Raw genomic sequence first — 18,412 nt, 5'->3', positions numbered from 1 at the left:
GAGTACGTCAGTTATTCTTTTTTAAGTAAAGGATATTTGTAGAAATAGCTTAAATATGTAATGATATTTATTTATTGAACACAGGGTCTCATTCTGTAATGCAAGCTGGAGTACAGTGGCAATCATGGCTCACTACGGCCTTGAACTCCCGGGCTCAAGCGATCCTCCTGCCTCAGCCTCCTGAGTAGCTAGGATCACAAATGCACACACACCAACACAGCCAGCTAACTTTTTATTTTTTGTAAAGATGAGGTCTTGCTATGTTGCCCCGGCTGGTCTTCAACTTGCAGTCTCAAGTGACTCCTTCCCCACCAGCCTCCTAAAATGCTGGTGTTACAGGTGTAAGCCACCATGCCTGGCCTGATAAGATATTTAAAACAGTATTTGTCATCAATATAATCCTTTTTGTCATCACTGTGGGCACACAGGTTTGGGAGGTGCAGAAGAAATTTTAGACAATGGTTATTTCCCCAGAAGAGGTTTTGCTTCAGTTGTCTTGGTGCCTGGCACATTGCCTTGCAAATAATTGGTACTCAAACCTGTATTCAGTTGAATTAAGGGGACACAGTTTTCAAATGTAAGACAGTGTACTACAATTCATGCTAAATTGGTTCTACGGGCAGTAATTGCTGTGTTTTTGAAGGGAGCAGTCCTTGTAGTTTGAGGCATAGATGTTGGAAGGCTGTGTGAAATAAATGGGGCTTGAGTGTTGAATGGAAAAGATGGGATTGAATGCTGGCAAGTAGAAGATGGGTGTGTCGCAGGCATGGGAAATAACAGAAGTTGAGAAAAGAGGCAAGATTGAATAGTTTGTGTGGAGGAACATAAGACAGGTCTACTATAGAGGAATTGGGTTGGATAATAATTTAAGGAAAAAGGTATTATAAATAATAATAAGTACAAGGCCAAATGTATCTATCTGTGATCAATTTAAATCAAAACACTTTTTTTTTCTCTTCTAGATATGATACATTGCTCAAAAACCACCTGAATGTACTCAAAAATACTTTCCCAGTGTTGGAGTTAAACTTCCTGTTAAAAGGGACTAGATGAGAGTGGGAAATTTCCTGGGTTGGAATTTAGTGTAGTGAGTAGAAATATCATCTGAACTGGATTCTTAATTCTTCTTTTGAGTTCTTGCTAGGAAAATCACAGTCATCCGTGATGACCCCAAAGCCCAGAACACATAGGGACTTGGCTTTACAGAAATTAGGAAACCGATTAAGTGATTTGGTTGGCACATACTAGCTGGATTTACGTTTTCAGGGAAACTGATTCACTAGGTCAGCTTCATCCCCAGACTTGTCTCTTTAAAATTATGAGGAAATTACTGGCCATCCTTTCCTTGGAGTCAACTTCTTTTTTAAAGTGTTTGTATTAAAACTGTAAATGCTAATTCAAAGAACTAGATGTTATTTAATGTAATTATTTTTGTATCTTTCTTTTCAGGCCACATTTATGGCCATAATCATTTGATGAAAATGTAGTAAGATTGTGATAAACACCTAAATAATTTTTTCCTTTTGTTAGTATTGATAACTTTTTTTTTAAATAGGCAAACATCTTTGGCAGACATTTTAAAAGCCTTTGTCCCTTCGCTGTGAAATTGTTTTCACTGCTAAGTTGCGTTTCTGTTTTTCTACTATTGTAAAGTGCAGTTCTTTGCATGTTCTAATTTGCCATGACGTGGTCAAGTGCTGTTTCCTTCCTGTTGCTTGCAAGCCTATGCTAGAGATAAGGATACATTTCGGTGCATTAAAAAAGAAGCCACTGAAGACAGCCTTAAGCATGGTAATTTTTAAAACATTTTACTTATCAGAAGCCTTTTTAAAGAACAGAAAGAGTGGGCTTTAATTTCTGCTTATTTTTAAAAGATGTAAAAATAGTTCTTACTAAACTTTAAATGTATTTGATTTTAAATCCTTATATAAATCCTCTTAAAGGTGAAAATATATACGTTATGAAATTACTCATTGGGTGGCAGTTTCTATTTATGTGTTTTGCTGAGTTGGTGAAAAGAAGGAAATTGTTTATATATCCTTTATTGCGATTACAACCCTCATTGCTGGGGTTTTTTGACCTTTTTTTTTTTTTTTTTTTTAAATATTGAGTACTTTAACAGTAGTTTAACTGGAGAGTGGGGGAGAGGCATAATTTTCAGTACAGATGATCTTAGCAGGAGCAAACTCTTCAAAGAAAATATGTAACTTTTTAAAAAGAGCGTATGTTCATTAGTCGTGTCGATTTTATTTAAAAACGTTAATAATAAAAAAATGCTTTGGCGATACTGCCCTCTGTATCAGTTATTATATCCTAAGTGGGTGATTGCTTTTTCATAACTAATCTAAGCTTTTGTTTTTTAGGCCAAGAAGCTTGAGAGAAGAAAAATTTCAGAAAAATTGTCTCAATTTGACTAGAATATCAGTGAACCAGGAAAACTGAAGCACCTTCCCTAAAGAAAACTTGGGTATACAGTTACTCCACAGACAGAGCTGAGGGTTTTTTACCCAAATCAGTCACTGGATTTTGCTGCCTGATACATGAATCTGTTTGGAATTTTTCTCATGTGGATCTAAGGGGAATGCTTTATTATGGCTGCTGTTGTCCAACAGAACGACCTAGTATTTGAATTTGCTAGTAACGTCATGGAGGATGAACGACAGGTATGAGATCCAGAGAAAATTTCATTTTAATGACTTTATTATGATTTTTCTTTCATATCAGAAAATTATTTCCTTTAAAAGACAATGAGAGAAACTTTATTAAAAGTAATTTATAAATGAAATATTTGGAGGAAATATGATACTATGTTTTAAGCACCAGTTAATTCATTAAGAATAAGTCTTATCCTTAGCTTTGATATGGTAACAAGGAAGTAATACCTTTGGGATTCAGCTTGTTTTTTTGTAAAATGAGACTTAACACTAAATGCCTTAAGTAATTATTTTTAAGTACTTTGAAAAGTTCTAGAGAATATACTGCCTTTTAATGTATGTGGTTAATTAATGTTTGTAATTGTGGGCTACTTCTTCAAGTAGACGAGACAACGTTAGCGGTCCCATAATCATACATCATTTCAGTCCAGAGCATGTGACTCTGAGGAAGTTACTTAACTTCTCTAGATCTAGATTTCATCATCTGCAGAATGAGGGGATTGAACTGAAGAATTTCTAAATCGGCTTTCAGTGAATTTATATAAGATGTGCAAGTTACTGTTGTCAGTATATAAAAAAGATCTAGGAGATACTGAGTAAAGGATCTAAGATTAATTTTAGTCTCCTTCCCCCCTCCCCACAACACACACACACAAAAGAACTGGTACGAGGCTAGAGTTTCTTGGGACTTTACAATTAATTTGATTTTAAACAAGTTATATAGGGAATGTAAGACATGATATGGGAGAAATAGTGTACGTGTTGGAGAGACTCAGACAGACAGGGTACTAGAAAAAATATTTTGAGAACCAACCTAAAGTTGATTTATCACTGAAATAAGCCTAATGCTAAACACCTAATTTTAATAGGCCAATTATAATATGTAATGCCTTTATTCTGGAAACATAGTTACTACAAATAATAAAATTCTTACTTTTGGCAGAGTGAATTTAATGATTTTTATAAAATTAAAATTTTTTTAGCTGTGTTGTCCATTGAAGTGACAGAACAAAAAGTTTATAAATAAACCTACAAAAGGTGAGGATTTAGATTAAGTTGCCTTAACATCAGGATGAGCTTTGACTAGGGAGGATAAAAGGTTCAGGGAGAGAATTGCTTAGTCTTGATTAAAAATATATTAATAGTGATATGGATTTAATCTAGAGACAATAGAAAAGATATTTTAGGAAGAAAGATGTTTTGAATTTGGTTTAAGACAGGATGTTTGTGTGTATATTAAGGTTTGAAACAGTGTGTTTACTATGCAGCCCTCTTAAATGAAAGATGCTGTTATAGATGCTAGGCTTGATGTGGTCAGGTTTGATCTCGGGATGTAGCAGCAGAGGACAAAGCCCTAAGCCACTCACTAATATGCTCTAGTTATAGTGGATTTGACACTCTTTGGAACATGAGAGAAGTGAATTTTACATTGTGGTACCATATTCATGCATGCGTCTACATAGCCTAAAAAAAAGTTTTGCAAAACAACACTTATACACTTACTATGTATGATATACTTTGTTTTGCAGAGGTTATTTATGTTTTTGGAAAGGGAGATGGTACTGTTAGCTTAACATCAGCATGTACATATATGTATTTTCTTAAGTTATTTATTTTTGTCTAACAAAATGAATCTATATTTTGTGCAGGTATTATAAGGATTTTATAAGTATTAACCATGTAAGGTAAATACTAATCCCCATTTTATAATGAGGAAATTGAGATATCAAGAGGTTAAGTCACTTTCCTGGAATCATACAGCCAGTAAATAGTAGAGCCACAATTTGAACTCAGCCAGTTTGATTCTCACTAATGATGTTTTATATATTCTTGCAATAATGTGTGACAATCTTACTGTGTTATAATCAGCATCAAGATGTTTACAACTCTTGGTGAGTTTTGGCGTCTTCAGTCTGTGGCCATCAGCATAGCAAATGTAACTGCTTTGCAGGGGGTAGATCCAGTGCTGTTGCTGATATTAGCATCTTGTCTAACCTGGGGCTCTACCTCCCTGTTTGCTTATTAGGTTAATTTGTTTTTAATGGAAAAGCAATAACGTGCCATTTGTATTAATAAAAGAAGTCACCTAATACAAAGATACATAAAATAACTAGTGAAAAATTTCTCTTCACCCTTACTCCTAATCTTGTTTTCCTTCCCAGAAGAAACTAGTATTAAGTATTAATATTTTGTGTGTAATTTTTTAGAAAAATGTCTGAACAAATGAACATACATATATACAAAACTGCATACAGAGGTTGCTTTTAAGACACAAATGAAGTTATGCTAAATCTTTTTTGTGTCTCATTTGTTTTCACTTAATGTATTATAAATATTTGTGTGTATGTTGATTCTACATCATTTACTATTTTACATCATGAGCCGCACATTATTTATTTTACAGTTCCTGATCATGGCTGTTACCAGCATTTTGCTATGATGTACAATATCGCAGTGAACATACTTGTTTGGAAGGCAGTAGATCTACCTAGTAGTAGCGGTGGTTAAGAGCTCAGGTACTGAAGTTGAAATGTCTGGGTTGAATCTTGGCTCCGCTGCTTATTATCTCTGTGACTTTGGGCAAGTTACTCAACCTTTCTGTGCCTTGGTTTCCTCATCTGCAAAATGGGGATGAAAATAATAGAACCTAAATTATAGGATTGCTGTGAGAATTAAATGAGTTGATGTTTCTAAAGCTTTTAGAACTATGTCTGGCTCATAGCTAATATTTACTGAGCACCGTAATTTTGTCATTACGTGTGTGTGTGTGTGTGTGTGTGTGTGTAGTGTATCTTTGTACACTTATGTGATTATATCTGTAGGGTTATTAAAAACAGAATTACTGAGCTTACTAAAAATATAAATACAAATAATTCTTTTAAAAGGCTGTGTTACATGGACATAAAGATGGAAATAGACATTGGGGACTACTAGGTGGGGGAAGGAAGGAAGCAGGCAAGGGTTGAAAAACTAACTGTTGGGTGCTGTGCTCACTGCCTGGGTGATAGGATCAATCATACCTCAAATCTCAGCCTCGCCCATGTAACAAGCAATATACTTATGTAACAAACCTGCACATATACCCCCTGAATCTAAAATAAAAGTTGCGGGGCGGGGGAAGAGGAGCTGTGTTAATTTCTGCTACTACTAATAGTGTATTTCCCAAACCATTATCAACAGAAGTCCTTTTTTTTTTTTTTGGCCAGTCTTTAGGGTGGAAATGACATTTACTATTTTAATTTGCATTTCCTTGACTACTAGTGGTGAAGTGGTTTATTTGTAAATTTTATTTATTGTCAATTAGAATTTTCTTTGATTTACTTATTAATATATCCTTTCGCCCAGTGGGAATTCTTTAAATATTATGGTCATTACATTAGAATCATTGATATTTTCTCTCAGTTTAGTATTGTCTTTTAACAATGTGATATCTTGTGCGCTATAGAAATTTTAAATGTTTTTAATAAAATATATCAATGTTACAAATTAATAATATTAGTTTTGGGGGCTTTTCTTGCCTTCTGCTTAGGAAAGCTTTCTTCACTCCTGTCACTCCTAAAATTAGTATGTACTCTCTTTACATTTTCTTTTCTTTTTTTTTTTTCTGTGAGTCTCACCTCGTCACCCAGGCTGGAGTGCCGTGGCGTGATCTCGACTCACTGCAACCTCCGCCTCCCAGGTTCAAGCAATTCTCCTGCCTCAGCTTCCCAAGTAGCTGGGGCTACAGACACGCGCCACCACGCCCAGCTAATTTTTGTATTTTTAGTAAAGACAGGCTTTCACCACGTTGCCCAGGATGGTCTCCATCTCTTGACCTCGGGATCTGCCTGCCTCGGCCTCCCAAAGTGCTGGGATTTCAGGCGTGAGCCACTGCCCCCGGCCTACATTTTCTTCTAGTATCTTTCATATGTTTGGCTCCTCAGTCCATCTGCAGTTTATTTTTGTATGATGTGAGGTATTCATGATGTGAAGATTCCTCCCCCACTCCCACAAATAGTGGTGTTAGCCCTTCACCATTTATTGAATGTTTTATGTTTTTCACACTTAAACTGCCACCTTTGTTAATACTAAATTACCATGTGTACAGGCTTCAGTTTTGAACTTCTAGTGTATTCTCATTCATTGAACTGTTTTTATATTGTGCCAGTATCACATTGTTTTCATTAGAATCATTTTATAGATTTGATATCCGATAGGATATCCTCCTCCCCCCAAATTGGAATAGGATTTTGAATGAATTTTAGAGTTAGCTTGTTAAGCTACATTAAAACCCTGCTGGGATTTTAACTTTTTAAAGTTAAAAAGTATTTATGACTTTTAAAATAATGTATTCTGTTTTGGCTGTTTATAAAATCACTGAAGGCACCAGATTAGAATATATTTTTTGTTTTCAGTTATGATCTAGGTTATAAATATATATTAGTCTAAAGAAACTGACACTATTAATATGGTTGCCAGCATTTTGATCATCTTCCCTTATTCAGTTTGTATTTTCCAGAATTGCTTGGCACTCTTGAGTGGAGATGGCAGGGGTCATGGCGGGGGTGTTGGAAAGGAAATATCAATGCTGTTGATGCTGACAATTTAAAACTCTGCTCTTGCTGTCTGTTCTAAACTGGGAATATTTGTAGCTGAGAATGAAGCACTTCTATGGGAGAGCAACCCCATCAGTATTGAGTGCAATATCCCTTTATGCAATGGTGCTTTGGTTTGATCTTAACAAGCGTGTTAGCATGGTGAATGTATGAGAAGAAGAAACAAGCAGAAGTCTATGGATACAAGTTTCTAAAGAGAAGGAGACCTGTTTACTTAAATGTTCCAGGAGTTAATGAAGAACAGCCAGTATAGTTTAATGCTTTTTATAATTTTGATATATTATATGAAAAAAACACTATGTTTTTTTTCAGTCATTGGTTTTAAAAGTAGAATTTCTGGCAAATCATATTTATGTTTATAGACTTAAGTCACTAGAGAGAAGTCTGGTGACATGGAAAAAATGAACATGTGGAACAACATTTTTATAGAATCTCATCACAATATAAGAAGGTAGTCTTAGCACTTTCCTCTCTAGGGTGTAAATTGGCTTCCTCCGACCGCTAATTCCTGGAGGTTTAAGAGTAACAGTGCTGGGCGTGGTGGCTCATGCCTGTAATCCCAGCACTTTGGGAGGCCAAGGCGGGTGGTGTATCACATGAGAGCAGGAGTTCGAGACCAGCCTGACCAACATGGAGAAACCCCGTCTCTACTAAAAATACAAAATTAGCAGGCGTGATGGCGCATGCCTGTAATCTCAGCTATTCAGGAGGCTGAGGCAGGAGAACTGCTTGAACCCGGGAGGCGAAGGTTGCAGTGAGCTGAGATCGCACCATTGCACTCCAGCCTGGGCAACAAGAGTGAAACTCCGTCTAAAGAAAAACAAACAAAAAAAAGAATAACAGTGCCTTGCTGTCTTTTATACAAGCTGCCCAGTGATTTTTTCATGCTGCAGTGTTTGGGAAACACTATTCAATGTAACACAGATAAATGCAAAGTGTTGTGGATACTGAGAATGGAGCCATTGACTGCACTGCAACTTTGGGACTGCTTCACCATGGAAGTTGAACTGGATCTCAAAGGAGGATCTAGTTTATCTGACAGATGAAGAAGAGGAGGTGTTCTAGAGCAGCAGAGTGTACCAAAACTTTTAACGGATTCTCTTGACTTCATTATCAGTCCAAACATCTTAAGTTATGGTTAGAAGCTTTTCACAGTGTGCCTGACTGTTTCACACTATGTAATTTTCCAAAATGCTTTCCTGCTTCCCCACTGTTTGCTCAGAAATGATCTCGCACATTCATACCTGTTGCATATTTAAGTCTAATAATCTTTCAAGATTTTAGAACAAAGCATACTTTTTCCAGGAACTCATCCTAAAATAATTCCTTCAGGAATTAACAACTTTATTGTTATTTCTGTATTGCTTATTATCAGTCTCACATGTTTGCCATGTTAAATTTTCATATACACATTACTAACTTTTTCAAATAAGTGTTAAATTATTTGAAGTAAGACATTGTCTTTTTTCCCCTTAATATTACCAAAGCCTTTAATATCATTGAGTCCTCTTAAAGATTTTTTTTTCCTTTTTAAAATCTGTTGAATAAGTGATCTCTTCTGTAAAATAGATAAAACTTACCTGTTGCTAGATGATCTGGGATATATATGTGTTCGGTTATGGTTCTTATCATATCAGAGGATCTCTGAATGATGAGAGGGTGATACCTTGCCCACAGCTCTCTTGACCACAGAATACATTTTCCCGGGACCTATTGTCCACATTCTCATTTGGTGCAGGGACAGTGTAGCCATGTCACTACAGTTCTAAGACCAGAAACAGATGCTCATGGAATCTTTTTTCTGAAGTATTTGGAAAGTATACTTTTTTCTGAAGTATTTGGAACTATTCTTTTTTCTTTGGAACTATTCTTATTTCTTTTCTGAAGTATTTGGAACTAATCTTTTTTCTGAAGTATTTGGAACTATTCTGTTGTACATTTAGTGGAAAACACTTCAAATAACTTTTGAAGTTTGTCATTGACAAAGATTGTCATTGAAATTGTAAATAAATACAATGCGTTAAATGACAGTTGTTCACATTTATTAAATCTGGTTGTGGGCATGTGGATGCTTTTGTTTTTCCCTCTGTTATATATTAAAATTGTTTTTCAAAAAAAAAATCAGAGAAACTAACATTCATATAGAGCTTTCCTTTTCCCTTATATACTATTTCCTGTATGTAAGAGGATAAGTCACACCAACCTGCCATTTTTCAACTGGAATGGCAAGATTCTGTTAGGTCAGAGATTAGGTGTACCTCATAAAGTAAGGTAGAAGGAATGAGTTGATAGTGTTTAATGTGTAACTTACTCAGCACCAGTGATGTGAAGGGCAGGAAGCTGGAGTGTTGCCACTGATCTGTACATGGACTTAGTGGATCCTCTGTTATTTACCTAAAATTCCAGGTTCTATCTGCTTTGGTTGCCTTCTTTTTAAATCTTGTCGTATCAAACTTAAGAAATCCATTAAAAGCTTGGCCATTTATGAAAGTAATATACAGAGTTTGCTTGTTTCTTTTCGGTACACTTGGAAAAGTCTTTATCAAAGGAGTTATGTCTTAGAGCCCCCAGGTACAAGCCTGATTGCCTTCTGGGGGAGATCTGACTTTGCGTAAGGGCTGAGGCCCTCTTCAGGTTAAGTGAAGGAACAACCCTGCCTGTGGTCTAACATTTGGCTTATCTCTTTGCCCATTCTTGGCAGCAAGGAAGCTGATAGTTGTTATGAAAGAGGAGTCAGTGTGGAGAGTAGGAACTCATTACTCTTTTTTGCAAAATCTTCTTTTAACTGCCCCCTAGCCATCCCACAGAGGCCCAGGGATAACGTCCTGAAATGAATAAGATGAGATCATTGTATAGGGTAGAACATGGACTAGATGGGCTCCAGAAACTTTCAGTGGTGAATTTTAGTAGCTAGTGTTTAGTGAGCATCTTGCCCCATGCACTGTGCTTTACAGGGATTATCCTATTTAATTCTTAAAACAATCCTAAGGAGTAGGTGCTCCTAATTCTCACTACAAAAGAGTCAAGTGAGGCTCAGCGAAGGGAAGCAACTTGCCTGTAATTTCGTATCTACTAAGTGATAAAGCTAGGAATTGTAACCCAGCCTGTGCCTTTAACCACTAATTGAATAATGCCACTGCAACATGTAAGTGGTGAAAAGTAGTTTAAAATATGGAAGAATTATTATATTCTGCATTTATGATTTTAGCAAAAAACTGTTACTAATTCTAGCTAATTAGTATAATTACAGGTAGATGGTTCTTATGCCTGGCATACCTGTATATGTACCTTTAAAGAAAAACAGCTTTATTGCAATGTAATTCACATACCATATAATCCATCTACTTAAAGTGTACAAATCAGTGGTTTTAAGTTTATACAGAATTGTATGTCTGTCTCCATAATCAATTTTAGGACATGTTTATCACCCCAAAGGGAAATCTGTACCTGTTAGCAGTCATGACCTATTCTTCCCCACTCTTCCTAGCTCCTGGGAACTACTAATCTACTTTCTGTCTCTGTATGTTTGCCTATTCTGGACAATTCAATTATAGTAAATGGAATCATAGAATATGTGCTGTCTTGCGACTGGCTTCTTTTACTTTGGCATCCTGTTATCAAAGTTCATCTGTGTTGTGCCATGTATCATTATTCCATTCTTTTTACTACTGAATAATATTATATCATATGGATATACCACATTTTATTTATCCATTCTGTACACGTTTTCAAAGAACACTTTTTAAAATGAGGTTTGTGTTGGTCAGTTTCTTGTCAGAAATAGGGTTGGCAACGTCTTCTCCCAGAAAATACTCAATCACCTAGAATAGCCTTCCTGGGTTAAAAAAAAAAAAAAAAAGGAAATTAGCACCTCTGTTGCTTCTAAAAATAACTTAAAAAAAATTTCCCCTAACATTTGACACCTTTGATATGTCTTAGTTTTGCTATGTGATCTTGAAAATTTTTGTCTCCTTTCCATTTCAGTGAACACATAGCACATAAAAGATAGGCAGTTATATAAACAGATAGTGTAACTGGCCTTTTTTAAAAAAGAGGGTCATTTTCAACATATTTAGAGAGTACTGATGAAAATAATTGTGAGTGTGTGTTTTAGAAATAGTAACCAAAATTCCCAATATTAGAGCCATTCTTCTTTTGGAAAATTGCTAAGGAATTGTTAGAAATGCTACATTATAATATTTTGACTGGTAAAACATTTGTAAGCTGACCCATTTAACCTATTCCCACTAAATGTGATGTTGAAAGTACTGAAGATATGAGACCAGGAAACTTATCAGCAGGATGATGCGCAGATTAAAGTTAGGAAAGAAGCTTCCCTCCTAAAAGGTGATCTTTTAGGTGACAGTTTAATGATTTATTATATTTTATGGTTTTACATGATTTCTGCATTTGCCCCATTCTACTTTATTTTGTGGCATATGCAAAATAAAAACAAGAATATTTAGAACAAAATTCCATTGTTCTGTTGGAAAGGAGCTACTGGGAAGCCCAGCTATCTGTAATCTCCTCCCTCCCCTTTCCTACCTCAACGCACACATTTGGAAATAATGTGTTATTTAAAGACTTAAGTGGGAGATGATTTTTTAAACAGTGATTGATTAGTGTGTGTTCAGTCCACTGCCTACAACTTTGACATAACATTTAATCATGAAAACTGATGTTTGTCAATCAAGAGTCTGTGTGATATGGCATTAAAAAAATATCAATTTGGGAGCCTGGCTCTAGCTGTGTAACTTTAGACAAGTTTTTACATATCATTGAGCTTTATTTCTTTCAAAAAAATAACAGAATTACCTCCCAAGGTTATGAGCATTAAATGTTTATGCAGTGCATTTACCTATAGCATGGCACATGGAAGTTGTCAATAAATGTAGCAATTGCTGTTGGTCCCACAGTCCTCATATTAATGACCTGAGATAAATCAAGAAAAAGCTTTAATAGCTCTTGTCTTACACTGGATAATCTCTATTATCCAACTGGGTAAGTGAGGTGATGAAAGTGATTTTTGTGACTTGCATACCAGTTACACAAATTCATTCAGATTGTTTTGTTTTGTTCTTTTGTCACATTTTTCCTTTGATAATCCAGAATGGCTGGCTTGATTCTAGAATAAGCCAATAAACTTGTGACTCGGGATTTTAAAAATCTGGTAGACTTATGCTGTAAGGGAGCATTTTCCTTTAACATTTGTTTCGACATAGTTTGCCCTGGTGTTGTTCAGTTTTTTTGGAGTACCACTAATTTCTTCCATACCTATGAGCAGGTAGCATGAATTTTCCATTCTGGGAGAGGCTCTATTGTAGCTAAACTGCCTATATTCAAGGATGCCTTACCTCATTTTATTCTTTGCTGTGTACATATTGTATAAGATTCTTGTCAAAGTCCATCTTTTCATAGCAGAAATTGCCCCTTTATGATTTTTTAAAATTCTTTGAGTTATATGGAATCTGCATGTTTAAACACTTACCAGTCTGGTAGTGACTACTCTGATATTTATTAATCTACTTAGTTTGTAAGTAAAGTAAACATTTAAATCTGGTTAAAATTTACTATACCCCCCCAAAAAAACCTCCTGTTTGTTTACCTCATAACTGATTCTGTTTACATATACCCACACATACACAACCCACCAATACTATTAAGCTTTTAATGTGGACATTCCAATAAGAAAACAGATCATTCTCATTGACTCTTACTTTTTGAGATGTATGGCCAAATTGTAATTTATCCTGGCTATAAAAAGAAAAATCTAGGCAAAGACTAAAGAAAGCCAATTGTCATGACACAGTTACACTAGGATTAGACTTTGTTAAAAAACAACTCCACAAGGATTTGCAATGGAATTTCAAACATTATCTTGGGGAATTCTGGAGAAAAGACCATTTTACTTAGACCTTTATGTTTTTGATGGTGCTGTGCAAGAGAGAAGCCAGGATTTTTTCAGAAACACTCAAATACTGGCCAGACGCAGTGGCTCATGCCTGTAATCACAACACTCTGGGAAGCCAAGGCGGAAAGATCGCTTGAGCCCAAGAGTTTGAGACTAGCCTGGGCAACATAGGGAGACCCCATTTCTATTAAAAAAAAAAAAATAGCCGGGTGTTGTGGTGCCTGCCTGTGGTCCCATCTACTCAGGAGGCTGAGGTGGGAAGATCAATTGAGCCTGGGAGGTGGGGGCTGCAGTGAGTTGTGATCTTGCCACTGCACTGTAGCCTGGGTGACAGAGTAAGACCCTGTCTCAAAAAAAGAAAAATAAAACAAACTTGTTTCAGCTATAGGTCTAATACAGTGATCATTTAGAAGGTAACTAGCAATCTATATATAATATACATTTTTTATCCAAGCGTTAATTGAAATGAGACTTTCATTATGACTTAGTAATGAATTCTAAGTGTTTATCTATAGGATCCTGTACTGGTAGTGGTTAAACTTGTGGACTCTAGAGTCAGATTGCCTGGGTTCAGATTTCAGCTTTTCCTGGCTGGTTGACTAGTAAGTGTCAATAATATATAGCCTAGTGTTGTGGGGATTAAGTGGATAAAGCCATATGACGTCCTTAGTAGCTGCTTCCGTCATCACTACATTAGGGGTACCACTGTATTCTATTTTACAGTTTATTATATTGAAAGACTCCCAGAAACAGAGACTAGAGAACACTTTTTACACAGTGCTGCAGTGAGTTTTTTTAGTTGAAAGTACATTGACCAGACACTTGAATCCTTTTTTCCCCTTAATTAAACCACATGTTTATCTATGTGACATTTATAGCAGGTACATAATCCATAAAAATGAGGATATTAGAGAACAAACGCCATTGGGAAGTGTAAGGAGGCTAATAGAGACAAGTATGTTTTTTTGGCACGGAGGTTAACATCCAAACATACTTGGCATGAAGATTAACATCCAAAGCAGCATCTTTGGATGTTAGTCTTGAATACTTGCCTTAGTCTTGAATACAATGTAAAGATAACACTGCCTAACATCTTGTACAGCTCTTTGTAGTTTACAGTCTTTTCTGTCTACACTTGGATTCTTACAAGTCACTGTATGATAGAGATCGTATTCTTCCCGATTTCTATAGTATAATGTTGTCTTGAATTTATTACTAAGTAACTAGGAGACCTGTATTAGAATCTTTCACCTGTGATAGATTTGTAGGGCAGGGTTACAAAGGCATCCAGAGTAATTACTGTTCAAAGTAACCTAGCTGAATTACTAAATAAGTCTAGATTCCAGTTCTGATTTACTAACACTCTTTTAGAGTATCAACTAGAGGATAATTTGTCTTTTAGCTGTTCATTAATTTCCTCATTAATCTTGACGATACTTGATTTGTTTGTTTATATTTTAAGGGATGATGGGATAATGCAGAACAGTATAAGGATTTGCTATATCATTTGAGCTAATACGTTGAAATATTTTAAGTTTTTGGAATGGTAATAATGTAGATTTTTTTTTTCTTTGAAAATGTGCCAGTAACAATGAAAGAAACTGACGAAATTGCCAGGGAACAATCCCCACATGCACAAAACGAGTAGGCCCAGATAGTTTTGTGAGTAAGTTATTTTCAACTTTACCAGCCCGGGCAACATAGTAAGACTCTACCCCTACAAAAAAATTTAAAAATTAGCATGATGTGGCAGCCTGTACCTCTGATCTCAGCTGCTTGGGAAGCGGAAGTGGGAGGATCTCAAGCCTAGGAGGTAGAGGCTACAGTGAGCCATGATTGTGCCACTGCACTCTAGCCTGGAGTCTCACTGACAGAGACCCTGTCTTAAAAATTTAATGAACTAATTTAAACAGTTTCAGTTCAGAGAGAGTTTCCTAATTCATTTTTACAAAACTGACGTAACACTGATACCAAAACCTGGCAGAATTTGCATACACACATATAAACACTAGGCTAATCTAAAAATTGATGTGTTGTTTAATAATTAATGAACACTTATTGTCTCTTACCCTTACCAGGCCCTGCACGTGATAAGCATTTTATATTTTCATCTTTAAAAGCCTGTATGGTGTGACAACTCTTGTTATCCCCATTTTACAAGTAAGGAAAACATGTATAATGAGGAATCTCAAAGAGGTTGAAGGAATGCATGTTACCCAGAAACACACAGCTGTAAAGTGCCACTTGTATTGAAATTGACTGACCTGAGAGAGCCCAAACTCTTAACCATTATGCTAGGGTATAAGAGAGAAAAAGAACCATAAAGGAAAAAGAGAATATGGAAGACTATTAAGTAAATTGTCTTTTATACTGATTATATCTAGGATTAGTGCGATTTTTTACTTTTTCCCAAATACATTTATCTATTACATTTTTAAGAACTAGACTCATGTACTACACCTGTAGTCAGTAAAACTATGATGTTCTTATAATTTAGACCAATGTATTGAGCAGTGGGTACTACAACTACATAAACTTTTCTGCCTGGTTGCTAAAACTGCTTTTTATTTTATAATAAAGAATAGGACCCTGGGCGCAGTGGCTCATGTTTGTAATCCCAGCACTTTGGGAGGCTGAGGCGGATGGATTGCTTAAGCCCAGGAGTTTGAGACCAGCCTGGGCAACATGACAAAACCCCATCTCTACAAAAAACACAAAAATTAGCTGGGTGTGGTGGCACATGCCTGTTCTCCCAGCTATTCATGTCGCTGAGGTGGAAAGATTGCTTGAGCCCCAGAGGTAAAGGCTGCAGTGAGCTGTGATTGTGCCACTGTACTCCAGCCTGGGCAAGAGAGCAAGACCCTGTCTGAAAAAAAAAAAAGAATATAGAAAGTGTTTACAGGGAGCTTGAGTTAATCAACAGAAATATTTGGAGCTGTTTTAGTGGCATATTTTTTTAAAGTATGTGGAGAATTTGGCTATGAAGAAGTCTTCACAGAAAACTTTGTACTGGGCTTTGGAAATCTATTGCACAATCCTAGCTTGCTTTGTGTAATACATCAATTCCTGAAATCATTTAAAATACACTTTGGAATTTAGAAATAGTGGAAGCCATTGAGGAGAGGGGTACTGTATGGAAAGGAAGCAATGATGTTTCATACTCTTGGAATATAAATATGTTCTGTATTATTTATTCCCAAAGATAATTATTAAAAATGTGCCTTGGGGATTTGTTGAAAGGATTTCAACTTTTCACTTTGTTCACCAGTCACCCTAATTTTTTGTGTGTGTTTATCCATGTAGATGTACTGTGTGTAGAGATTTCCTTTAATTTTGTCATGGTTTATATGAGGTAATGAAGGAATACCATCATAGTATTTTGAAGATGTTTTGAAGTTTTGTTTCTCCCATCAGATGGACCTCTGCTTTTTAAACTTCTTATTGAAGTGTAGCATTAATACAAAAATGTACATCAGTAATAAGCATGCAGTTTATGAATTTTCACAAAGTGAACACACATATGTATCAACATTTGCTTTTAGTTGAAGCTAAATGTTGTTGCTAAGTGTGGGTGATTGAGGTTTGTTCACCTATGTTTTGAAAAGACTATTCTCATTAAAAATAAAACAAAATCAAATCCCAACAAAGCTTAAAGGTTAAAGAAAGCAAAAGAAATAATAAATAAAGCAAAAAATAATTAATAAACAAAAGGACAAGGCATGGTGGCTCACACGTATAATCCCAGCACTTTGGGAGGCCAAGGCAGGAGAGGATTGCTTGAGCCTAGGAGTTTGCGACCAGCCTGGGCAACATAGAGAGACCTCATTTCTAAAAAAAAAAAAAAAAAAAAAAAAAAAAAAAATTAGCCAGACATGGTGGCATACGCCTATAGTCCCAGCTACTTGGGAGGCTGAGGCAGGAGGATTGCATGAGCCCAGGAGTTCACAGATGCGGTGAGCTGTAATCACGCCACTGCACTCCAGCGAGGCGACAGAGCAAGACCCTGTCTCAAAAAAATAAAAACAAAACCGTGCCTGTCCATGTGAGATTGTAGTAAGTCGGTTTTTGAGAGTGTTTATTTCTATCCGTATCAAATGTTGAAGGGCTTTAATCATCAAAACATTTTATTTATTGCTTACTATATGCCATGCATTATCACAAATGATTTATTTACACATTATTCTTACAACAATTCTAGAAGATACTATTATTCTTATTTTGGATAGACGTAGAAACTAAAGCTTAGAGAGGCTGGATAACTTGCATGAGTTCAAATACCCAGGCCATGGTGGAGTCCTACCTTAAATAAGAACCTGAGTTTTTACTGTTACACCCTGTTCACCATGTGTGTATGTAGTGCATTTGCTGCATGGTAAAGTATTGTCAGATCGTGTTGTAATAGAGTGAGGTGCTGGGTTTTTGTTTTTTAAATCAAATGTAAAAGGAAGTGATTTCAAGAATAGTTCAGAAGTCCTCAAAGCAGTGTCTTCATAGGATAAGGCTTTGGGGCCTCAGTCTGATTCAAAGGCTGGGCACAGGGATTTGTCTCAAAGATTTGTTTTCATAGCAAGTGCAGCGTTTAATTTGTGTGCTTATTGGAGAGGCTTTGGAGTCAGGGGAGCTATTGAAGACTGTGGGAGGAGTAAGGCACCAGACCCCTCTTGGTGTTTTCTTGCCTTGATGCAGAGACATTGCGTGAACTGCTCGAAGGTGGGCTCGTTTTGCACCTGTCTTTGAAAAGTAGTGTCTGCTTTGGAAAAATGCTAAAGACTAAATTTAACTTGCTTTTTGTTTTGGGAAAATATTTTGTAGGTATTTCATTTTAAGCTATTTTAGAGAGGATTTTGATGGGATGTTTCACAATCACCATATACCAGATTGAGTTCTGCTATTAGAGAAACTTGGTAAACAAGTTATATGAAAGTTCTTGTGCTTTTTGATACCCAAAAACCTGATGAACAAAATTATTAATAAAGTTGGAATAATGATTCATGGTTTCTGAAATATCCACATAGGACCTTGGATTGTAGTATATGGAACAAGCAAGCCTACTTAGGGGAGTCTCATATTGTCCTGCTTACATTGGTCACTTTCCTTCTCTTTTTAACTTGATGGTATTGCCACATATGTGATCAACCACAAGTGGAAACTATATCGTGGACAATGTTGAAATTTGGGGAACTGTGACTCTCTTCTGCTAAAACTTGGTTTGATTTTATTATTGCTGCAAAAATGTTTGCTGAAATTTTGCT

The 18,412-nt window shown here is 36.0% G+C and overlaps 1 protein-coding gene across 5 annotated transcripts in view; it reads left to right on the top strand.

Annotated features, from left to right (window-relative positions):
- The window catches only part of ELF1 (E74 like ETS transcription factor 1), a 126,358-nt gene that overhangs the window by 76,670 nt on the left and 31,276 nt on the right, over window positions 1–18,412 (top strand). For 4 of the 5 annotated variants that reach the window (XM_054446568.2, XM_054446567.2, XM_054446572.2 and 1 more), the window contains one exon: window positions 2,364–2,663. In XM_054446568.2, coding sequence (XP_054302543.1) covers window positions 2,592–2,663 — 72 coding nt within the window. In that variant the 5' untranslated portion in view covers window positions 2,364–2,591. Of the gene's footprint in view, window positions 1–1,694; window positions 1,792–2,363; window positions 2,664–18,412 lie in introns of those variants that run through there. The other variant, XM_054446569.2, reaches the window with a different exon arrangement.

This window comes from Pongo pygmaeus, chromosome 14, assembly GCF_028885625.2.
Source record: "Pongo pygmaeus isolate AG05252 chromosome 14, NHGRI_mPonPyg2-v2.0_pri, whole genome shotgun sequence".
NCBI lineage: Eukaryota > Metazoa > Chordata > Mammalia > Primates > Hominidae > Pongo > Pongo pygmaeus.
Note: the sequence above shows the minus strand (reverse complement) of the source record. Positions and strands in the feature narration are given on the sequence as shown.